Source organism: Pelecanus crispus, chromosome 10 (genome assembly GCF_030463565.1).
Source record: "Pelecanus crispus isolate bPelCri1 chromosome 10, bPelCri1.pri, whole genome shotgun sequence".
Classification (NCBI taxonomy): domain Eukaryota; kingdom Metazoa; phylum Chordata; class Aves; order Pelecaniformes; family Pelecanidae; genus Pelecanus; species Pelecanus crispus.
In genome coordinates this window covers 39,790,539-39,815,303 of record NC_134652.1, presented here as the reverse complement: position 1 = coordinate 39,815,303, position 24,765 = coordinate 39,790,539, and the positions used below count along the sequence as shown (strand labels likewise).

Genomic DNA, 24,765 nt, shown 5'->3' with positions numbered 1-24,765 from the left:
CACACTCAAGCAGGGTGTGATGGCGGGACTGAAATAGTTCAACTTACCCTTGCTCTCTAAGGTGAGAAAGTGGAGGATGAGGAGCACCACGGTCACCATTATCATCAACACCAGGCAAACGATGAGGATCACCTCCAGGCGGGAGAAGGAGCACTTGGACCTCTTCCCACACATGGTGACGGCACTGGGAAAGCAGAAAGGAGCCTGTGGGGAAGGCAGACAGGACAGCCCTGATGTTGGGCATGTCCCACCCAGGGCAGCACATTGCACCCTAAAAGAGCTGGTGATGGTTTGTCCCCCCCGTCTCAGTGTCAGGGCAGGCAGCAGCAGCAATAAGGATGGGAAGTAGAGATTTATTTTATAATCTGCTTAAGACAGCAAAAATATAGCTCTAGTGAGCAGCTGTCATGCCCCGTCACAAGGCCTGATAGGACAGGGTGAGCAGCTGATTTACTGATCCTGCATTTCCTGGGACATTTTGCTTGCTCTTTTGAAGAAATCTTTCAAATAAACCCCACAATCTTCCACCAGTTCCTATGTTCACTGAGCGGCTGAAGGAGATGCTGCGGCCTGAAGCCTCACAGCTTTTCTGCTGCTCACATGCTCAGAGCACATCAGAAAACAGTATTGTCACCATAATAAAGGTCAATTTAGGAAATTCAGCATGAGAAAAGCACACCCATTGCATGTCCAAGTGCAGTTCCCTCCTGGCTAGAAAATGTAGTGGTTGTGACAGCTTTCCAAGATAAGACCCTATGTACAGACATATGCAGAGCTCTTTGAGTTTGCTTTTTGTATATTGTTCTTCCTCCTTGGACAGAGGTTTATTTTGGATTAAAGATTAACAAGAAAAATTATTCAAAATACAGCTATAGGGAAAAATGTTATTTCCCCCTCTGATAAAAGCTCTGGTGACCTCTGATTTGTCCCACTCTGGCACCTGAGATTCGCGTCAAGGGCTTCAGTTCTGCCCGGTGGGAAGCAGCACTTCTGGCAAAGACGAGCCTTTTGCCCTTCCTACAAGCATCTGCACAAGGCAGAAATAAGCTTTTAAAATAGCTTTGGATGTTTCCATGCATTCTTAGATATGTTAGTAGATAAAATTTAGTGCAGATCCCATGTGACTGAACCACACATCTGCCCCAAAGGACTGGTTCCTTGTTTAGAGCGGGGGGGGGGGTGTCTCCATCCTTGGGGATGCCCCCAACTTGGCTGGACACGGCCCCAAGCAGCCTGCTGCAGCTGCAGTGCTGGCCCTGCTGGGGCCTGACTGTCGCAGGGAAGGATGGCCATGCGATGAGATAGGGAAGAGTAAGATGGAGCCTCTAATTTTCCTGGAGGTAACATTTGCCTTTGGTCTGGCATGGGGCTTGGTAAAGCTCATGCCTGCAGGCTATTCCCCAGAGGTGATATGCTCTGGGAACAATGAACCTGCAGAAAATAACTGCTGAAATGAGCATTTACTGTCTTGGAAGGGTTGCAGTAAGAAACAACATCACCAGAGAGTCAAGTGGTCACCCAGACTTGCTATAGGTGATATTTCTTATCAGCTTCTTTTGCCACAGTAAGCTACAGGAGTCATGATCATTACTGATTTTCACCTATCAAATTTTCTAGTGGCAACAAATCTAATATTATGGGTTCCCTTCCTCCCCTGTTTATTTTCCAAGCGTGGCATTGACAGCCAGCCACACGGCACCATAACCCATCCAGATAATTGATATCACAGCACCAGCCTTAAACACGTCTGCACGATGCGCAATTACAGTTTTCTTTTTCCAACTGATTACGCTGCCAAAGTAATACTAAAAGAAGCAAACTTTAGTCCTACGAAATCCCAGTGAAGTCTCATACAAACTTACCTGAGATCCCTCGCGTGTCCCAGCGTCTAGAGGAACGTCTCCCAGCTCAAGACCTGTTTCAAGCTGAAAAGTTCAGCCTCAAAATTATTGCTGTTATAGCCCTGTGAGTCAAGCACCGCGCAAGATAAGAAGAAACCAATCAACAATTTTTATTGCACAAGGAGATGATAGGGTTTTTTCCCCAGTGTGTTTATTTTACGTTATGAACTGTGCCTATCTCTCTAAAATAACCTTTCCGGGATTGCACTGATCAGCTCTGGTGCACGATGAATTTGGGAACAGGACTTTTTCCCTCCTCTTTGCTTCATCACAGCTTGACCTGCTGCTTCCCTGTCTGGCCGTGACTCCTAATCCTCATGGAAGATCAGTCCACAAGGTTTCCAAACTCTATTAGAAGAAGAACAGGATTGTATTTTCATAGAATCATAGAATCGTTTAGGTTGGAAAAGACCTTTAAGATCATCCAGTCCAACCATTAACCTAACATTACCAAGTCCACACTAAACAAATCAAGGGTAGACTAGACTAAACCATGTCCCGAAGTGCCACATCTGCCTGTTTTTTGAACACTTCCAGGGATGGAGACTCCACCACCTCTCTGGGCAGCCTCTTTCAATGCTTGACTACCCTTGCCGTGAAGAAATTTTTCCTAATATCCAATCTAAACCTCCCCTGGCGCAGCTTGAGCCCATTTCCTCTCATCCTATCACTAACTACTTGGGAGAAGAGACCAACACCCACCTCACTACAACCTCCTTTCAGGCAGCTGTAGAGAGCGATAAGGTCTCCCCTCAGCCTCCTCTTCTCCAGACTAAACGACCCCAGCTCCCTCAGCCGCCTCCCATCAGCCCTGTGCTCCAGACCCTTCCCCAGCTCCGTTGCCCTTCTCTGGACACGCTCCAGCACCTCAATGTCTTTCTTGTAGTGAGGGGCCCAAAACTGGACACAGCATTCCAGGTGCGGCCTCACCAGCGCCGAGTACAGGGGCACAATCACCTCCCTGCTCCTGCTGGCCACACTATTCCTGATATTTTAAGTGTAAAATACATTTTATTAATGTATTTTTATTTGTTAAAATTTTTATTTATTAAAAAACAGCTTTTCCCATCTGTTTTTGAGTCCCAGACAGGTTGCAATGCGCATAAATTCACCAGCTGCTAAAGCATGCTTTATCTGAAAGATTTCAACAGTTTGCTCTTCCCAAACATAGTGGGACCCATCACATCCCTGAGAGAGTGGCTGCTTACTCTTGCTGGCAGGGGGGAATGAAAGACCCCATGAGCAACAAACCTGTGCTCCCCTCAGCACCCATGCGTTTCAGTGGGAATTTAAGGCTGGGACCACCTCCGACATTTTTCCTCCCACTCAGCTGCCAACAGGCAAACATCTCAGGAGGTTCGGTTTTCCTCTTTCATTGCCGTTTCTTTCATGCACCCTAATCCAAGGGTTAATATTCCAGCTAGTGCCAAGCACATGCAGTCTGATTCATCGCTTCAAGGTCACATTCAGTATCACCTTTTGACTCAGCGATTTTTGGACCAGCTGGTGAGGAGAAGCAATCTTTACTGATACGTTATCTCCTTGCTGCAATACCTAAGGAACACACTTGCCCCTACCATCCGTGGAGAAACAACCTGCTTTGCTGTGTGGGCTGACAGATATTCCTGGCCATCTCTGTGCTGCTGGGATACCCTGCTTCGGGACGCAAGGTTGCCCCAAGTTGTGCAGTGGCCTCAGTGGTAACTGAAGAACCTTGTTTGACAAAACCATGAGCAGTTAATCACTCTGCTGTCTGGGACAGAAATGAGCCAGAAGAAGGTTGTGCAGTGGCAGAAAGAGCAAGCGCTCTTCCTGAAGGTGGCATATTTGCTAGACCATCATGAAAACTTAAGAAATGGAGTTTTAAGGAGATGGTATAGTGATGGTGTGTCCTGCCAGTCTCACCCCATGAAATGCAAAGCAGCAAGGAAAAGACCTTACCGTGGCTCTATAACTCCAGAAAAGACAACCCAGCCATTGTGGGGGGTGGAGGAAAAGGAAGTTTGATAGCAGCTCAAAACACATTTTTGGGGAATATTTTAAACATTTTCCTTTTAAAAAGACCACTCAATGAGGTTATGGGGACCCACAGCTCCCCATCTGCCCCAGGTGGCATGACCATTGTCCACCCGCCCTGGCTCAGGACTGCAGAAGCAGCAAGCTTTTTGGTACAGAAAAGGGACTTTCTGGACTGCAAAGACCTCAGCTGAAGTGCTAAGGGCTTGGTAAATCCCTCTGAACTCCTTCCTGCCTGTGGAAATGCAACCCAGTGCCTCCAGAGAAGGTGGATTACCAAGATGGTGGCCAGGAAAGTGTTTATTGAGCACACAGAGATCATCACACAGCTGTGCCACAGGTACCCTGGAGCACCTCAGAGCCACTGTCAATCCGGTGAGAAACAACGACAAATTGACTCAAAAAGAGAAGTCCTGGAAATATTTCCAGCACTTCTCAGAAGAAACTCTCCCCACTGGTTTCTGCACCTCTTGTCCACCACATCAGACAGGTCACCAGCACAACCAACACGAGGAAGGCCTGTGGTCCCATTGGAGGCACGATGCTTACGCTGAAGCAGCCACACTGGAGCACCTAGCCTGAAAAATAAACGCCCCATGCAAAAGCTGTCCTGTCAGAGGCAGGATGCTCATGAACCTGCTCATTAACCACTAATGGTCGAGATCAGTAACTCTGCAGATCCAGGCTGGAAGGAAAGCACAGCCTGGGAAGCAACAATAGTAATGGTTTGAGGTGTCAGGACCTCCCTGAAATTATGCTCCATTTTGGGGGTGGGAGAAAACATGGGATTTGAAAACAGGCACACATGTCACCTGCATGCAGACCCAGAAGAATTATTTCCTTTGTGAGGTCCTTGTCTGGCAGTGCCTGGACAGCCTAGTCCTATGCATCAGTCCAGGCTGGTATCATGTCATAACGCATCAAGTTACCTTCTCTCAAGATGAAAGGTTTCCCACAGATCACCCTCTTTCCCAAGGCCAAGAGTCCTCCAGCTTCTTCCCCTTCTCATTTTGTGCTGAGACTAAAGAAAGTTGTATTTTATTTATAATATGTACCCTGCTGAAAAATGGCTTCTACCCACCACTGTTATCACGATACCCTTCCCAGACACATCCAGTAACTGCAGAAAGCGCGGGATTTTCATTCTCAACATAGCACAAACACTGCAGAGCACTTTGGGACAAGCCAGCAAAGCCCTTGCAAACCTACTTGGTTTGATGCCACCACCCAACCCACTCATGGAAACGCTCAGCTGGTCTTGACTTCTCCTGACGGATGATCTTGATTTCTTATACGAGACCAGGTTTTAATTACTTGAAAATATTTGACAAGGAGCATTCAGGAGATTGTTGATCCTCTCAGTCAGTGGGATTACGCAACACAGGTTTGGAACAACTTTGTAGGTAAACCACGTAAAGAGATCTCAGAGGATAAAATGATGCTATTTTTCCTTTCTTGAAAACATTTCATATACTTGGAAAGTTAAAAATATTTTGTTAATGTACCCTTAATTAAAAAAGAAAAACTTCTAAAGCCACTTGCAATTAATGGATTGAAGCAATTGCACTGAAGCAACAAGGCAAAGCTGAGAAAAGAAAACCCGGTAAACATACATTTCCTTATGCAGTGCAGGTTGTGCTTCCAAATCATTAAGAAAGAGGATTCAAACCACCTCTATATATGGTCCTTTAGGGAAAAAAAAAAAAAAAAAAATTAAGCAAATTTGCTTTAAAGTGTAAACCAATGAAGCCTTTGCTTCACTTTCTGCTCCTCATTTTTTAGTTTCTCACCCCTCCAGAGCTAGACCAAATCATTTCAGAGAACTGACCCTTTCCTCCAGCATCCACATTTTGCTTTAAAACCAGCATTTTCTGGTCTCTCAGAGCTCGCTTTGTGCAAGCCATCAAAGCTGGGACCATATAAAACTAAGCTCTTCCCTGATAAATGCATAGGAGACCGCAGTCTTCTCTGTGAACCTTCTGAAACTGAATCCATCCATCCTGGTCTTTTAACATCAGCATGCAGGAAAGGTGAAGGGGGAAATGGCCAAATAGGCACAGAGGGAAGGTACATGCGGGACATGGAGGACTTCCCACCTGCCCTTGGGCCTTCCAGGTGCTCTTTCCTCAGAAAACTCAAATTTAAGCAGGTCACAAAAGAGATTAAATGGAGTACTTCATCTGTTCTGTCCCTTTGCTTTCCTTCCTTTTCTCTCAATCCTCATTCTAACCCTGAATTTATCACAGCACTGTCTTTCCCACAGACCGTGGAGGGGAAGGACGTAACGCTCCATCAGCCGTGCTTCACTGTTGCCCACTCCACTCAAGGGAAATAGCCTAAAGTCTGGCTGGTTTTCTCTCCCTCCCCTCTCATTTTCACCGTCCTTCACATGGTCTCACAGCACAGTTTGTTCCAGCTTTAATACTTGCTCTTGCCTGAGCTCCTTCCAGAGAGGCTCAGAGTGGCTTCACCTGAATTCAGCATGCAGTAGATGTTCATCCAAAGCCACAATGCTCCTCGCAACAACCTTTTTCGGCTAGCTCGCAGAGGTGCGTGAGGTTTCCAGGGGCCAGCCAGGAATGCAGGATGCAATCCTAACAGGAGGCAATTTGTCCCCACCAGGAATAGGGCTGTTTGCCATGTCCTACCTAAGCCAAACAAGCAGAAACAACTTCATCCATTAAAAATAGTAAATAAAAGTAATGCTTTAAGCAGTGAGGATTAAAGGAATGACGGTCTTCACCAAGGCAGGAGAACAAAACCCTTCTCTACAGGATCTTTGCTTTTCTGATGTGGTTCATCATCATCGGGACAGCAACCTGACCATCCCATTTTTCCATGCCTGACTGAGTTTTGGTTGACAGACCAGAGACACCTCAACATGAATGGCCCAAAGCCAAAACACAAGCTCAGTCGCATTATAATTAAAACTTCATTTTCTACCAGCAAGTCCGGCCCCATGTTTGGGGTGAAGCACCCGCTGCTGCATGCTTGCAAAACGCAGCTGCCTCATACACCTCTGTCTGCTGGATGAGGTGTGGGGTCCTTGAATGCCTTCAAAAGGCACTCCTGGAGATTCACACCAATTCTGTTGCCTTTCTGTTAATTAAACTCATAAAAAAAGGAGTCCAGAAGAGACCCACCAGCTGGTATAACTCACTGCATACACAGAGCTGGGAAGAGGACAGATCTGCTGCGTAACCTGGCTGCATTTTTGTTTGCCTCTGCTGGGGAGTACCAAAAGGGTGGATGGGTAATAAAAAGACTGACATTTCCTTTTTTTTTTTTTTTTTTTTTTTTTTTTAAAAAAAAAAAAAAAAAGCCCTGCATTGCCCAGGCTTTTCTTTATTATGCTGGAACATTTTGTGCTGCCATCTAAGAAACCAGAAAGTCTGGTTGGATTTCTGCAGCTACTGAAGCTGGCTGCATCAACCCTGCATTTTTCTGGGGGGCAAACCTTTTCTTTCCTGGGAAACGACTGCAGATACCACCTTGCGGTGAGCTCTTCTCCAGTGAGGTCAGGCATGTCGCAGGCCTCAACACTTGGAGAATGGAAACTTTGATTCAAGCCTATTTGCTAAACCACGGCCAGTTCCTGAGCGGAAAATTGAAACCACCATCAACTCAACATGGGTATGTTGCTTGTACGGACCCAAGATGTTCACCAGAGCCTGGGATCCTGGATGTGAGGAGGGGAAAGCAATTACAAGGCCTCTTAGATAATGCTGTTTATTGAATAAAGAATGGCCAATGCCCTTTTTACATGGACACAGGAGGATCCTGACAGCAGGAGATAAGTTTCTGCATGGAGCTGTCAGCAAAAAGCTGCTCAGGCTTTGGCAAGGACACACTGGGGGGTGATCCAGGCAGCACCATGTGGATTTTTTTCTGCACCTTTCCTGGTCAAAACGCTCACACGCCTGCTCTGAGCAGCAGCAGGTAGCTCCATTGGGTGAAGGGCTGAAGTCATGGACACGATGGCCACGCTCGAGTACAGCCCCATGAGCAGGCTGGCACACAGACTGACCCAGAAGCACCAAGCGGTAGCACAAGATCTCTCTCAAGCGCTCTAGTTGGTTACCCAACACCTGAGACATACAGTGATTTCCATCTGGAACATCTTCTGCCTCCAGTGGCCAATGCAGCAATTCAGGTGTTTCACCAAGATCTGAGCTGGGCTTAAAGCTCCTCAAATATTTCTTTGGAAAACTCGAGCATGGTGGACAGGTTTCCAGTCCAGGTTGTTAGTACAGCTGCCTTCAATCGCTTTGTGAAACCTCCAGTTCTCCTGGTAAGGTCAAATCTGCCACCCCTGAGCTGGGGGAGCTCGTCCCATTGGGTTCAACAGGAGCTTTGGCTGTGGATGTGCCTCTTGCCCGCTCACATGAGCTGTCTGAGCTTGGGCTTGGGCAACACAAGGAAACATGGCTAAAGCCAGCTCTAAATACATCACTTAAGCTCAGGACCCCTTTCTGTGGGTACAGGTGAAACCTAAGACTTCAATGGGGAAGCAAGAGGAGGACAAAAGTGATGCCAAAGGGACAAAACCAGAAGAGGAGGCCCATAAAGAGCTGGAGAACATAAACCTGCTGCAGTCCCAGCACTGGGCTACCCGGCATCCCTCGATGACCTCAGGCACCTGTCCTTGCACATGTGCTAAATAGCTTGCAGCTGATCGGGAGACAACACGTCGTGTTGCGCAAATGCCACGGGTCCATGGCATAGCTGAAAGCTGCTCCTGGTAGCAGGATCAGACCTATTCATGGTGGGAAATGGTGACTTCCCTGCTGGACAACATGGCTGGGAGCATGCACAGAAAGTTTAGGAAGGGCAGGTTGAGTGGGGAGAGGGCTTTTGCAAAGGTAGCAAAACTGGAGTGATTACGGTTTCTGAACTCAAGTCACGCGTAGATCACTGAGTGAAAGCTGAACTGAAGGGATATCTACAACATCAAAATGTTGTCCTGGGATGCGGTATGAGCAAGGACCCTCCTGCCCTTCTGGACAACCAAGTCCTGGTGATTTTTTGCTGCTGTCTAATACTTGACTGATGTTCAGACATGGGAACACCCAAAAACTCCCAGATCATGTCCCTTAAATCTATCCACAGATTAAATGCAAAAGGCTTAAAGCTTCACCACAAATGGAAAACACTTCGCCATCAATCATTTGAAGCAGCAGCAAAAGGCCAAACACCCATTCCCTGTCTCATACGTAACGTTAAGTGCTTTCAAAACCAAAGCATCCCCCTTACTGCCCCGCTAGCCTGCCTGAGGTTTCCCATGAACTGAAATGCAGAATGATGTCATGTAGAGGTCATGTGACAAGGCACAGGCAGGTCATCCATTCTGTGGGATGAACAGGGGGTAGAAACGAACAGATGTGGAAAAATGCTGCATTTTTATTTCCCTGAACAGCAGCACAAACCAAATGACAAGGAGGGCACTGGAGCAAGTATCAAAATCACTGCCAAAAAGGTAATTGTGGATTTGGGGGGTGGGGGGTGGGGGAGGTAATCTGGCTGCCAGATGAAATGGGAAGGTATGTTTCAATCACTCTGTCAAAATGCAGGCAATCATAGAATCATAGAATCGTTTAGGTTGGAAAAGACCTTTAAGATCATCCAGTCCAACCATTAACCTAACACTACCAAGTCCACACTAAACCAATTAAGAGTAATCATTAATTTCATGTTTCCTGGTGTGGTGGCTGGATTATTTTTTAATGAAAGTAAAACTAGGAATCACTAAGGTTGCAAAGGATCTCTAAGATCATCAGTCCAACCGTCAACCCAACACCACCATGCCCACTAAACCATGTCCCAAAGTGCCACGTCTGCCTGTTTTTTGAACATGAGTGGAATGTGTGGAAGTACACTGAAGGGCTAAAAAACCCCTAAACCAGAGCATCTCTCACTGCTGGAAGGTACAGAGCTGCATCTTCTAGCCAAGGGGGAGACATCAGTGCAAAGAAACAGATAACGTCCTGAGCTCCTCGCCTGCTCCACTTTCCTTTAAGCCTATAAAATATTAAGTGGAAAAGAAAAAAAGTCACCTTGGAGGGAGAGCCGAGGCTTGCTCACCCAGCAGAAAGCTGCCTGAACCAAAACCACCCTGCCGGGCAGCGAATACAAATCCCCGTTCTGCACTCAGACTCGCAGCTCAGGGTCATCGTGCCTGACCTGCTCCACCTGCAAGAAGCTGAGATGAACCAAAATTAACCCGAAACAAAGGGTTGCTCAAATAACTTGTCTGACAGCGCAACTTCCTCCCAGGGAAAATGAAAATCGGCGGTTATGATAACGCTATGCTGTGATCAGTGTGTGCCGCGGCCGCAGGCAACCAGCAGCGAAGCCTGAGCAGAAGCGATTATTAGTTGAGTTCGGGAGTACATTGGCCAAAAGTCACCCAGCGCATCATAAACAGGTCCAAAGGAGAGACCCTTCAGATCTGTGGCTGCTATGCAAAACCTGGGGAGGGAGATGCATCAAAGCGTTACGTGGGCAAAAGCGGGGCTCTTCCAGGGGGTGAAGGTACCCTGTGGGAAAACTCTTGCAGCAAGTTGTCTCTGTTGTGTTAAAGGGGATGGGACCAACTCCAAAGTGGCCAGACCCCATGGCACTACCTGGAGGATTGTCCCCATCATCAGGGAGGGGTAATCATAGATGTGGCACTCTGGGACATGGTTTAGTGTAGTCTACCCTTAATTGGTTTAGTGTGGACTTGGTAATCATAGAATGCTTTGGGTTGGAAGGGACCTTGAGAGATCATCTAGCCCAACCCCCCTGCAGTGAGCAGGGATTGAACCCATGACCTCGGCATTATTAGCACCACGCTCTAACCAACTGAGGTGATCAAGGGAGACATCCTTGTTTTGACAGAGGTCTTCTGAGAGCAAAATTGGTTAAGAGATTTCCAGGTCTAAGCTGGCAGCACCTGCAGTGCTTAGGAGCGTAGGAGACATCAGAAGAAACCCTACAGCAGCCAATTTTGCTTCAGCCCATCATCTCCTGGCTGAAGCACATTGCCCCCAAGCTAACCCACTCTCCCTTTCCCCCTTCACCAACCTGCAACAAGATCACAAGGAGGCTGGATGCATCTGGAAGCATTTGTTGGAAAACAAACACTTTGGTGACAATATCATCTTCATCTGCACCCAAAACAGCATTTATCAGAGTCACTGCTGGGCCCTGGATGGATGTTTTGCTCAAACACACACAGCAGCAGCCCCATGGGCACAGCACTTACCTGGGATGTGGGAGAGCACAGGAAAGCATCGTTCTGGGGAAGAGCCAAGCAGCACGTGCAAAGCAGAAGAACTCTGGCACAAGATTGGGAAACCCTTCTTACCCCCTGGGGCTGGAGGCTGAAAAATAGCAATGTGGAATTGGGCAGATCCTTCCCAAGCTAACTCCTGCTGGCTTTTTCTGGGCAAAAACTGGGTAGAAAATCAATGAGGTAGGCAGCTCTATGCCCACCCACGCCTACACACCAACAGTCTGCCAGCAAGAGTAACCACCAGGGCTGAGATGCTGCTGCTGAAAACCATCTACAAAGTTGGGGGATTCCTGCCGGCTCCCAAACGTTGCTAAAGATGCGCTTTTTTATTTAAACAAGGCTGCAGAATGGATGTGCAGAGGGTATCGTGCCCAAATCCTGGTGCTCACCAGTGTTCCCTGCCAAGGCTACAGCACACATGGATAACCAGTGGCAGAAATTACCTTAAGAGGATGCACTAGTGCTGGAAAATCCATGTTGATTTTCTATAAGGTGTGTTATTCCTGCCAGGTTACAGAGGAGATGCATGGGAACACCACGCTGCATGATGCAAAGGGTTCCTCTCCATTTTGGTCACCTGGCTGTGGAAAGAGTCCTTATCAAATGGTTGAAAAGAAGCCATAAATCCTTCCAGCAAATATTTGCTGCCAATAGCTGCTGAATTGGACAGGAAAAGTTGCCAAAACAGGAACTCATGGTGGCTTGTCTTCGGGGAGCACTCCGGTACCCCGGCACCAGATGGATAAGCCAACGGGCAATACACTGAGCTGCCCCCTGAATAAAAGCAGGAGGGGGAGGTTGATGGGTGTTAATTGCTCTTTTCAGAGTACAGAAAAGCAAAGGGATCATTGCCCTTGTTTGGCTTATGCTCCTCAAAAACCTCTCGTCCTTGGATTTTAAGGGTCTTAAAACTTTCCCCACCTGGAAGGACTAAAAGCTTAATTGAGATGGATCTCAGTGACATCAAAGTCCTCCCTCCTAGCAAAGATCTTGGTTTCTGTTTGTCCAGGACTCAGACAATTGCCAGGTCCTTCTCCACCTTAAGCTGTCTTTTTCCAAGCTTTTCTGGTGGAGATCCCTCTTTCAAATTTCAGCTTCCTGGAATCTGCACTGGGCAACATTATGGTTTACCCCTCCACACACAAACCAGGCTCCTGTCTGTCCTCCTACAGAGGCCCTCAAGCTAAACAACTCAATGTTCAGCTACAAGTCAAGAGAAGATGGTTTTACTGGCACAGTGTGGGGAAGAGCCATTAGCTCCGTTTGCTTCGATCAAGGCAGCACACCACCAGATTTCAGCTTTTTTACTGACTTCTTGCTCCATACTGGCACCAAAAAAAAAAAAGTTTGCCGTGCTCACCCCTCTGATGGGCATCAGCGGTAAAGGTCCATGCACGCCCAAGCAGCACAAGCTTCACTACCTAAGGTAGGTGCATGCAATGCACCCATGCACCAGGGCAAGGGGACAATGTACGCGGTGGTTCAGCCTCTAATTGGGAACAGAATTGCCTCGGAAGTTGCCCAAGGATCTCACCCCAGAAATACAAAGTTCAAAAGGCAAGCATGGGGGTGTTCAAAGTCTCCAGGAGACCACCATCACCCCCTCAGCTACACTTCTGCAGAAAGCGAAGGCTGAAGAATCACTGTCGATGTACCATAGCTGAGTGGTTTGGGGGAAACACAGCTGATGTGCTCGACAGTGGGAAATTTGGGATCCCCAATCGTTAGCGCAATGCTAAACAATGAGCGGTTGCACTCCACGCACCGATCCCCGCAGCGTTAGCGCCATCACAAGCCATCACCCACCTTAAAAAGCTGGCGCTGCCGAGCAGATACTCACAGGGAAGGAGAAGAACAAGGCAGCACAAGGGCCACGGTCTGGTGTTAACAACTGACGCACAACAATTTTGTCCCGTATCTATTCCCTTGGTCCCCTCCTCCAGACTCGGCAGCACCCAGAGCAACGCCACACTGCTGAGCTCCACGACCCTGCTTGCCCAGACTTATTTCTCAAGACAGCATGCTTTACCAAAGCACAGCTCTGCTGTGAAGAAAATGAAACCATGTTTAGCAAGACCCATGCAGTAAGTCAGACACTACAATGCAGAATTCAGCAGATTCCATTTAATGTCATGTGCATATATCCATACATTTACTTATGTCAATGGTTTTGATGTGCGTGATGCCAGGTCTTGAAAAATCTACTTGTTCATTTACGTCTGGGAGCGTGAATTCTCTCAAGCAATCATCTCAGGGTGGGTTTGCTTCTTTTTAAAAAAATTGACTTTCAACCACATAGTTGCAAAGATAACACTGTGAACTGAAGGTAAAGCATGCAGAGCTGATCCCTAAAATTTGCAGACAGCTCTGCAAATGCTGTTGCAAAGGGTTTTGCCAAGAAGCATGGGGCGTGAAGAAATCCCCTCCCTCCCAGGGAGAAGGAGAACTGATAAGAAACGGGTTAGTCTTGCTTAGCACCCCAAGCAACAGCGAGGCAAAGCAGCAGAAGTAACACCCCATCCATTCTTCAAGGAAGTTTTTGGCCAAGGCTGAGGAACAGGGCAGAGAAGTAGAGATAAACCATCCCAAAAAATAACAGCAGAAGAAAGAAACGACGCTTTCACCACCACGTACTCACAGAAATGTAACTTTTTTTTTTTTTGGTCATTTAAGTAACAGGACTGATAGATCCTGGGGTGATGGATGTTCACCCTGCAATGCGCTCCGTCCCAGCAGTTTTGGGGTAGATTTTTCAAGCCCTGGTGATGGCTCCCAGGAAGGCTTCTCCCATCCGCTCCCGGACGATCAGAATCTATTGCATAGCATTTATTTCAGATAAGGCACTGTTTTGCCCAGCGCGAACAGCAATTCGAAATCAATGCAGTTTCCATACAGTCCAAATTTGATGGCCTACAGTGCAATAACACATAAAATTAAAGGCAAGGTTTGGAAGAATAAACCAGCTTTAAATTTAAACTTAATATTAAAAAGATAAAGGAAACTACATTTTTCAAAAGCCTTTTTATTTTCCTTCACCATTGTTGTTTTACAATACAAATATCACCTTGTGAATACACAAAAACCCTACAGAAGATAACTCTGCTTCACGTAAAATACAGAATGGATATATATATATTTATATATATATTTTCTCTTCTTCATTCTTTAAAAAAACTATTTTGTTCTGCACATTGGCAAGTTTAGGATAGAATACTTCCCCAAACATACAGTATGTATGGTAGGAGTGAAACTTATAATTACATGCAGTTTCTGCACAAATATTTTAAAGAAATAGATTATCTTTGTTGTTTTTCAACAACATTTCAATACGGGATGGAGAAACCATTCGTAGTTCACTCAGTGATCATTTGTAAAATTCTTAAAAAACAGGAATTCATGGCTGTTTTTCTTTTTAAAATACAGCTACCAAGTAGACAATAAAGTGATACCTTTTAGTTTGACCTGCCCACAATGTGTGAGCAAGATCGGACCCTTTTTATTTGGTTCCCCCCCCTACACATGGCAATTTCAACATTATAAGCAAATTTCCAGTTTAATTTAGCTATAAATGCAAAAATTAGTAATTATACAGTATATATAATTCTGCTTTCATGGAATACTTTATTTTAAATAAAAACATTTAAGACTGCCTACTGACCATACAATCAAGACAAGAAAGGCACTAGAAACATAGACAAATCTCTCTCTCCCAAGAAGCATTTTCTTTAAATTTTAACTCTCTGTTCTCTGACATGTAAAAATCTTTTTAAATTTAATTTTCATACACATTTTGAAAAATAAAGTTAGGAAATACTTAGAAAATCACTTTACAACTCTTTTTTTTTTTTCTTTTCACTTTTTGACACAGTCACTGCAGATTCTACAAAATCAAGATAACCGAACCTTCCTGTGTCTATCATCTTATTCGTAGCGTGGTGCAACAGGTAGAAAGATTTCTTGATTTTACCCAAGGCAGGTATTTAGAAACCTTCATATAGTCATTTGCTAGAAAATGGCTTACAGCCCAATCTTTGGGGCAAGAGATATGAAAAGTATGTTTTCCCAAGAAAATAATATGCTTTATTCCCAGACGTGACTGGAAAGACCAGAACTTATGATATAAAAGCTTTCATTTATGCTGTCGCATCATATACAAAGGAACATGGTGATGGGTAAATGTAAATCCCAAATCTATTAACAAGAAATGTATAACAGTGCATGATAAGTTAAATTTTCTTTATTGTTGTCCAACGCAGATCCTTTGGAGAGAAAAAAAGATCACAGTGCTTACCAGGTAACTGAATAGGTTAAGTCAAGGGAACCGTTAAAAGAAAGGGTTAAGGAACAGTTGATTTTTTTTTTTTTATGGCATCTTCTCGTAGGGAGTTCTTAGCACTTGGGACAGGTCCTTTCCCCCCCATTTTGTCCATCGACACGCTGTTATGTGTCATTCACCAGGCGGCTGTATTTCACCTGCCTGCCCCGGTGCAGCACTGGCCAGGGGAAGGGCCAGTGGTAGGAGCGAGGTACAATTCCTTGGACATTCTTTTCAAAGTACTGGAAGGGCTTGTACCACCAGACCCTTGCAAAGAGGTTAGTTTGGGAAGCTTCTTTTAGCACCTGCACAAAGATAATCAGAAAAAAAGAGAATTACAAAAGAGCACATCACTTGCTACCGTTCATCAGTGGCGTCTTGCTTACAGCTGCTTCCAAAAATATCTCAATATCTAGAAACACCTCCCAAACAGATCTGCATGGACAAAGATCCAGAGGAGCCAAGCTACTTTTCCAGAGCCTCCCTGCACACACCAAGTGTTACTCCCAACTGAGGTTCACCCTCGTTTCCAAGACCTCAGCTGTTCAATGGCCCCACGGGAAAAGAATGAATGGCCCAAAAGATCAGTCTCTCCTCTCCTTTGGGAATGAAAAAAAAAACCCCAACCCAAAGCACAGCTGTTTCTATAAGTATCTCTGAAATTACATGTAGCTCAAGAATCGCTTCAGAGCCCGGCTGTGTGCCTACACAGCAATGACCAAGGCATGCCTCCGCCCATCTGGAGAAGGTAACAAACCCTGCCCTGCCCTCCACATGCTCTCAAACCACCCCCGCCCACCCTTGTGCTTGTCCCAGCCACAAGCAAGCCGCCGCTGAGACACAAGGAGTGGGCAGGCACCAAGGCAGTTGTCCAACTACCCTGCTGCACGTTTTCAACGCTAGAGCAGGGAAGTACTCTATCAGCCCACCGGAAAGTGCAAGCATGGGGCTTGTATGCTAAGCTTGCTTTCTATGTCAAACTCACATGCGAAATAAATCCACCTTAGCCCTAGTGGGCTCCTGCTTTTAATTTTAAGGTCAGACACAAGCCACAGCCCTCTGCACATGGAGCAGCACCACGAAGGAGACACTAGCACACAAATGCGTGCTCAGGTGAAGATCCAGGGATCGGCATTTCCCAACATCTCAGCAGCTTAGGAAAGCAATGTTGAGCCATCTTCTGAGTCACATCAGGAAGCAAAACAGGTACATTTCCATACAGTAAGGCAAAGGGCTTTTCTGAAGCAAGTCCTCATTAGCACTCAACGCAATCCTGACCTTTAGTAGCTTCCAGCTTGGAAGCATGGCTACTCAGCACCATTGTTTTGACAGACCCCAGGAGCAAATTCAAAGCGTGGAAGTCAGTCTGATGCTGTATGACAAGAGTTACAAAGTCTGGGCACAGATCACTATCAAATGCAGTGGTTCCCAAACTGACTGAACATCAAAGTGCGTTCTTTGCAACTAGGCCTTTGGTGGTAAAAATGTACCACAGGGCTTGACTGTGGTGTATTGCTTCAAGTGGCATCAAAACCACGGGAATAAAGTGACATGATAGCTACAAGACCTTGATATGATCTAAAAATCTGTACCATCACAATATTAACTAATTTCCTATCATCCTTTCTTAAACATAATTAATTGGAGTCATATGCCACAGATAAGCAAAATATCTTTCTCCATGTTGCACAGAAAACATTTGGACACCAATTTGCTGTTACAGACCTAAGAATAAGTTTCTCTTAACTCACTGGGTCTTTCCCATAACAGACTTGCACATTTTCACTCACATTCCTCAGCATTGCACGCTCATCTCTTATTGACTAGTTCGCTGGCAGGAAAGTGAGAACAAGAAGAATGACATAAGAGCTCATTTAGACAACTTCATTTGGGCTTTGAATCATTTACTGCTGCTCTCTGGTTGAGTATTACAAACCATGCTTTGCTCTCTCCCATCAAGCACTGTGTCTCCTCCTTAGCAGTTCCTCATCCTCAGTATTAGTCATCTAACTAAAGGGCACAAGCCACAGAATAAGGAAAACCCAGTTGACTTCAACAAAAAAAACCCCTCACCCCAAAGCAAAAAAAACCCCAGCACATCTAAATGGTTTGCTCTGCTATCACAAAATTGGCCAACTGGCCCAAATTCAGAAGGACTTAAACTGAGGTTACACAGTGGAAGCAGAGGCCTGCCTGCCTGTGGGTAGACCTTCAGATATTTTTGTGGTCAAGATGCAAGACGAACCCAGCCGAAGACACCTCTTTCTCTCCTGCAGAAAGGCTCACGGCAAAGTGTGGATATTCACCCACCACCACGCTACGGCAAGCAGAGCCACGCAGATCCAGAGACTTCGAGAAACTCACTTGCTGGTTGGCCATTGTGTGATACCACCAGAAAAGTCTTGTAGTGATGTAGTAAGCCACCACCACGTCCACAGTGTAGTGGTCATGAGCAAGGAGGATGCAGAACATCCCCACCATGCTGAGTGCCCAGCAAAGCCAGTGATACAACCAGAGTCGCCGCGGGGAATCTGGAAAGGAGCAGAAGCAGTGATTATTTCAAAGCCTAACGTTATCAGCGCACAGGACTATTGCTGTAATTAGCAGAGGATGCAGACTGCAATCCTGGGTGGGTAGTGCGATGCCTGCATTAAGATTAAGAGCAGGAATGCTAAGATCACAAAATCAGTATCATTCTCTTAAGGTGTAACTTAAAATTTTACTTGGGGGTAATCAGATCCTTGAAAAACAGAAAGGTTATGAAATCTTTGAGAAACAGGCCCAATACATAAAGATATAATATACCCTGGTCAGTAAAATTAAACTGATCTGCATTTCAATATTGATTCTACATAGGTAGCAATCCATTCCTCTTGCCTTTCATAAAAGATAAGTGCATACATTAAGGCCTGATTCTTGCAAAATGAGCAGCCTTGCATTTAGCATGGCATTCATCTCTCTCTAGACTAGGAGACACATAGGTGAAATAACATTCATCAGGCAGGGTGCAATGAAGGTTTCAATTATATGTTAAAGAATTTTTTTTTTTTTAAATAAAATGCTTAATTCAGACATCTGCATGGTAAAGTGTTTTACTTTGTCTCCAAAGTTTTCTTTTTCAGTAAGCCCTATGTCTTTAAGTTCTATTATTTTTATTTAATTGAAAAAGTGTGCATTTTTACTTTAATTGTATTTTCCGATCAGCACAACAATAATTCTTCAATTAGCAAGGAATTATACAACAGGAAACGTCACATGAATGCTAACGAACTTACACTCTTTGATAAATAAGTATGTAAGAGTTAGTATGACGGTGTGACCGCTGTACAGATAGTCGCCACACATGTTGTGGGATCCTGTGATGGACAGTCCTCCACCAGCAATCAATTTCATTATCCTTCGCAGATGAGATTCCCAGTCTCCAAAAAGCTGGTGGAAGAGTAAAACACAAAAGCACAGTAAAATATCAGCGCTAACCTTTCAGAGTTTAAAGCAACGGTGTTAGCCTTTGCCTTTCAGTTATTCTCTCTTTTTGCTTTGATACACAAGATCAATCAGTAAATCCACAGCCTTTTCCAAAAGCTAGCAGCACATTTCTAGAGGGAAAAAAGATCGGAAATGACACATGAACTTATTTTTTTTATCGATGCTCCGCATCTATTATAGCTAGTGTTCATGTGAGCACATGCTGTACACAACTCCACCCATTTGTCTAAAGTATTATTTTATTTGAAGTATTCAATGTATGAAGAATCAAGGAAATTATTACAATTTCCCTATAAATACAATATCCCAAAGGACTACTGTTTTTTCCTTCGCTCACAATATAGATTGAAAAGGCACAAAAAAAAAGACAATTTTATTTACACACATATTTGTGTATGTATATATGTGTGTAAAAACCCTTTACACCTGGTCACTTCCAGTCGCAATGAAAAACATTGCATCTTTTCAGTATAATACCAAAGCAAAAAACTGGTCCAAAAGTTGTTAAATTCCTGTCAGTGGCTACACTCAAGACTGCTACACTTACGGTAAAACAGGTAGGTGAGCAAAAATTGTCTTCTATGTTATTTATGGGTACTTATTGCTGCAACCATGTAAACCATGTATATATACACACACATGAACCTCACATATATACAGTGAGGTTCAGAATAATGACTCTTGGAAAACCTACGACTTCTGTAATACAGTCTCAAAAATCTAGCTTCATCCATAAAAAGGAATTAAAAATATTTCCAGCTATAGCTAGAATTTTGTCATGTTCTCTAAACATCTGGTTTTCCTTCTGTTTAAGAAGCAATGCACTCTAAAATAAATCAAGCTTGATTTATCTTGTTTGTAACAGTGCAGGCCCTACGGATGATAATCCAACAGAAAATAGGATGAACTGCCCAAGCTGTACGTCCAGCTGCCAAAATCCAGATTCAGTGCACAGAAGAGAGTATCTCACTCCAAACTCTAAGCCTCCCACCACCCCACCTTGGAAAGTCTTCAAAATCGTTCCTTTCCACTTTGCATTTCAAAAGAAACATATATGGCGTTTGTCAGCGCATGGCACCAAACTTCTGCACTGGCTTTAACTCACACAATCAATGCGAGCAACGGGGACGTTCCTCCATTTTGCTTTGACCCACCTCCACCCCATGACGCTGGCTCAGAGGGTATTTCTGAAAAAACTTCAATTTGCCTTAGGAAGGCCAAATCAAAGCAAGCCAAGTCCTTCTGGTGAGGACTCCACTCTCCCTCCTCCCAAGTGACGGAAGGGCGGCTGGCACTGTCCCAAGGCTTTGCTTTTGCTACTCCCAGCTCTAAAACAAGCCCAAATGTTAAACAAATCCACAAAGAAAATGTATGCCGTGTGACAGGCACAACCAAGACACACTGAGCACTGCCGGGACTCAATGGGAAGCAGGGACCACCTGAGCTCAAAGGAGCAGAACTAATGGATCAATGCACGTGACTATACATGTGCTGCATCCTTATTTCATTTTATGAAGTTTTTAAATCCATGGTAACCATTTAAAAGTCAGAAGAAAACACAGATCCCCCTGGCTGGCCATTATAGACATGTTTTTCTTATATTTTAAAGCTCTGTCTTGCTTTAAGAAGTAGAAATTATTAATTTCTGACAGATTTAAACAGGGTCTTTGCAGCAATTAAACATTTCCTGCTAACAGTGCCTTACAAAACATTAAAATGCTCCCCAAAGCCCACTCTTCACAATCATATATAACTCAATAAGGTGTTGAGAGGTTATTCTTTTCCCACCAGTATATTTATTGCTTTCCAGAAAGCCCAGCTAATCCTTAGTCTTACCGGGGCAATAGAAGAGCACAACATAGGCTTGTCTTTACTTGAGTAATGAGATGGACTTGCCAAGGCTGTAAATTTCTAAAAATGGCAGATTTACTCACTTCAGCCCATAAATACCTGTGTTCGTTCTTTTTTCATTTCATAATGGCTGACTGATCAAATACAATGTTGACTCCTCTCCCACTTGCTTCTCTTTACAAAAGACCTCGGTCCCTCAAAAAGCCACACGTGGCTTGGCAAATGCTCTGCCTTGTCAAACAACCAGTGTAATACATTTGTTGGCTTTATTTCCCTGAGGAACCAAGGCGTTTCGGCTTTGTTTGTATGTACCAGCAGTCCTCACCAAAACAGCGACAGCACGTGTACCGAGTTGAATCAGGATTTTACTACCTGTAAATCAGTGACTTTGCTACCTGTCGTCCAACTTATGGCTATGCACACAAAGGCGTTGAACTGGGCGTGGATATTTCACAGAAATTACCTTTTTTTCCCCCCTTTCTCCTGCTTAAATCAAGCCATAGGACGAACAACCCACGGAGGGGCATAGAGCGGGACCACTCTGGAGAAAGAGCACTTGTGTCTAATATATGCATCTCGTTCCCTACCATAGAAGTGCAGCCTGTATTAGACTGCATTTCCCTACCGCAAACAGCACGTTGCAGTAAGGACCACGCTTACACCAATGCCTGTGTGATACGAGATGGCTGCAGCAACACCACCATCCTCGTCCCACCTCCACCCCGAGCACGCGAATTACCCTTCAAGGCTGACTACAAGGGTCTTGCCTAAGCACCTCTGTCTCAGTAGCTTGGTTTCAGCCACGGCTTTCGCAAGCCCATTTTATTCCTCGGCACAACAAACAGGAGTCAGTGCTAGATCGGGGAGGTGGCGGCAAGTCCTTGTGCTAACACAATTGCAAAAATATATGCAGGGACAAATGGCTGCAAAGGAGACGGAGTTTCACCAGCCTTAGAAAAGTCTCCTTGGGCCATTTTCAAATACAAATCATACTTGGATTTGACACACAGAAGTGTTTAAAAACAAATGAATCACACATGGCACCTCCACAGGTTGCACACCTTCGACTGCTTCGGTGAAGACAGAAAAATGCTCATTGTGCAAATTAGTTGAAAATGCTACAGAAATTGCGTAGATTAGCGATTTGAAAAAGATAGGAATGCCTGCACTGTCCCAAAGCAACCACCACCACCTTCACCGAGAAGGAAGCTGATGATCTGCAGATGGACATCCCCATCATGCCAGACTGGTATTTTCAATTTAGTAACAATTATTGAGAAAGTGTTGCTCACAACTTTGGTAACAGCAGGACAAGGGGAAAACGCACAGATTAAAATATGGAAAGGCAGCCAGAAGAAGTTTACCTTTGGAGAACACTTGAAGTGCATGCCAGGTACTGGGAGTGTAGTCACATACATTGTAATACACCGATACAGGTATAGTGTGCCAACTATACAGAAAAATCTTCTGCTAATTATAGACCTAGAAGAAAGGGAAAAAAAAAAAAAAAAAAAAAGGGAAAAAAATAAGGACATCATAATGTAAATAAAATATGCATAGGTAAATAAAACTACCAACTGTTCTCTTCTTGATGCTTTTGAAACTCGTGACAGTATCAGCTTACACCTGAGAATACTGAATTACTTTACAAATATTCCCACGCTTTACAGGTCAGAAACAGAAGAGCAACTCAACATTACTCATGAAGGTGATTACAGAAAAATACAAGGATTAGAATACAAAAGCCTGTACAGATTTAGTGTTGAAGACATTAAAAGGGATTTTATGCCCCACACCCCTCCAATTAGCTTTGAGGGGTCACTAATTTTCTATTCAAGGCAGGGGGATAAAGTTACAATATTTTCATTATAAGATGAAAAGAAGCAAGTTTATTTTGGCTGACGCACACATTTAGTAATTACAAAGGGCTGCTTGAGAAGAAATAGCTTGTATGACCCAAATGAGTGAGAACACATCTTTCCTGAGCAGCATTAAAGAGGAAGCAATTCACATCAGCAAGGAAACCTCCGAAATACAAATTTAGAGCTGCGTTGGCTACAGGACAGGGCGTTTTCACGGGAAGCCACTCTCAAGGCAAACAGCCATAGCTGCAAAGAGATTTATTCATTTGAGGGCTGCCAGCAAGTCGCTGATGTACACAGAGAGGGCAGATGCAATTTTGGGGTACCGTGATGCAGTTCTGCAAAACCAGCAAGAGCACACGGGGTAAAGAGCTGCAGCTTCGACTCAGGAGTGACAGCCAGCCCCAAAACTGGCCCGCTGAGTTTCACTGCTACCTACCAGCTAATACCATCACAAGGGAAGAGCTATGACAATTAAATCCCTTCTGGCACATCCATCAGGACAGGAGCAACCTCCAGCTGAGCTTGCATAGAGTTCAGCAAAGAGAAATCACTGCCAGCGTTACAAAAAACCAAGGGCAAATCCAGTTACAGCAGTTGTGACCTTAACCACATCAACCCTTTGTGTCCTGCTGGTTACAGACCCTGTTGGTTTCAGTTGATTTTACATCGTTGTTATTCACAATTATGATCATTTGGGGAATACAAGGATTACAACACAAGCTGCAAGTTCTGGCATTCATTTGTTGCTATTTCGAAGCACATTCACTTTTTAAAAAAATAATATTTCTATCAAGCTGAGCTCTTTCGAAGCTCAAAATTGGCCATCTTTTTTATTTTTAATAGCTTTTGGCAGAGTTATTAAACTGTAGTGCTCCACTCTGAGGAGTATGACTTTGCAGTGCCAGATCAGTAACAACTTGAGTGTCTTAATTTATCAGAAAAGCTTCAACTGTTACAGTGTAAATGCATTTTGCACTTGAGTGCTCACTGCTATTGAAACACAGTTTTTTCTTCCCTCTCCTGGTGTAAACATGGACAAAACTGGGAGTTAAGAAAATTATACTTTATTAACATAGCTCCATGGACTGAAACTTAAGAGTGGAAGGCACCATGCCTTTGAGCCAGTGGTTTTCTCCTGTGTTTCATATGGGGAATTTTTCTCTCGGAAGGGTGATCCAAATAAAGATCTCACACTTGTGCCTGGGTTTATATAACCAGACACTTGCTTTTCTTTATAACCTGGTACAAAGACAAACAGGGCGGGGTTGGGGATTAAAGACTGAACAGCACTGTATTTTGAGAGACCAAAGAAGTGGCAGTGTTTTATCGAGCACTGATTTTTTTTTTTTTTTTTAAATTAAAATTACCTACAAACCTACTTGGTTTAGGTGGATTTAGCATATTTTAGCTTAGGAAAGTTTGCGTCAAAGTGCTCTGTACTGTAATTTAAAAAAGTACAAAGCCTCATATTTTCCTTTCTCAAAAGGATTTGTGAGTGTGTGCATGTGTGATTATGAGCCAGCTAGCAAGTACAACCTCTAAGCTTATTACTGGCCAAGACAACTTTTATTACAACTATCCAGACCCCACCTAACGTGGGTAGCTAGCACACTGCTTTTTCAATCCCATGAGCATACAGGCTGAATCAGTTGTCAAGCACGGCCAAAACCCAGCATTGTACTTCTCCCAAAACATCTGGGAATGCTTCCCAGAGAAGTTAATCCTGCCTCGGCAGCTCGCCTGGACTCCTCGAGCTCCCCACGGTGTCTGCGGAAAAAGGCTTGGGCAGCCCGGAGTCCCCAGCCAAAACCTGCACACCCACCCTGCTCCTGCTTTCTGGTGAGAAACCAACCCAACCCCTTGGACAGTATTCTATACGGATGTCCAAGGAAAGCTGTCACCGATTTCCTCACACCAAATCCTTGCCCCAAAGCCAGCCAGAAACTCCAGTCTCTACCTGAAGGTAAAATTAATTTTCAGGCAAGAAAGCAGTAACAGGGGCCAAGGGAAACCCTGCACTGTGGGTAGCTGGACAGAAACACCCAACACCCTCTT

General features: G+C 44.6%; 2 protein-coding genes across 7 annotated transcripts in view; both read right to left on the bottom strand.

Annotated features, from left to right (window-relative positions):
* LOC104031848 (putative neutral ceramidase C) overlaps positions 1–11,759 on the bottom strand; it is a 32,580-nt gene extending 20,821 nt beyond the window's left edge. Inside the window, exons 1-3 of the mRNA XM_009483977.2 lie at positions 11,637–11,759; positions 11,164–11,281; positions 48–184 (exon numbers count right to left, since the gene is read on the bottom strand). Coding sequence (XP_009482252.2) covers positions 48–184; positions 11,164–11,192 — 166 coding nt within the window. The 5' untranslated portion in view covers positions 11,193–11,281; positions 11,637–11,759. The remainder of the gene's footprint in view (positions 1–47; positions 185–11,163; positions 11,282–11,636) is intronic.
* A 3,655-nt stretch (positions 11,760–15,414) lies between these two features.
* Positions 15,415–24,765, bottom strand: part of SGMS1 (sphingomyelin synthase 1) — a 73,119-nt gene continuing 63,768 nt past the window's right edge. For all 6 annotated transcript variants that reach the window (XM_075717242.1, XM_075717241.1, XM_075717239.1 and 3 more), the window contains 4 exons: positions 22,210–22,327; positions 18,784–18,937; positions 17,873–18,039; positions 15,415–15,813 (listed from right to left, as the gene is read on the bottom strand). In XM_075717242.1, coding sequence (XP_075573357.1) covers positions 15,634–15,813; positions 17,873–18,039; positions 18,784–18,937; positions 22,210–22,327 — 619 coding nt within the window. In that variant the 3' untranslated portion in view covers positions 15,415–15,633. The remainder of the gene's footprint in view (positions 15,814–17,872; positions 18,040–18,783; positions 18,938–22,209; positions 22,328–24,765) is intronic.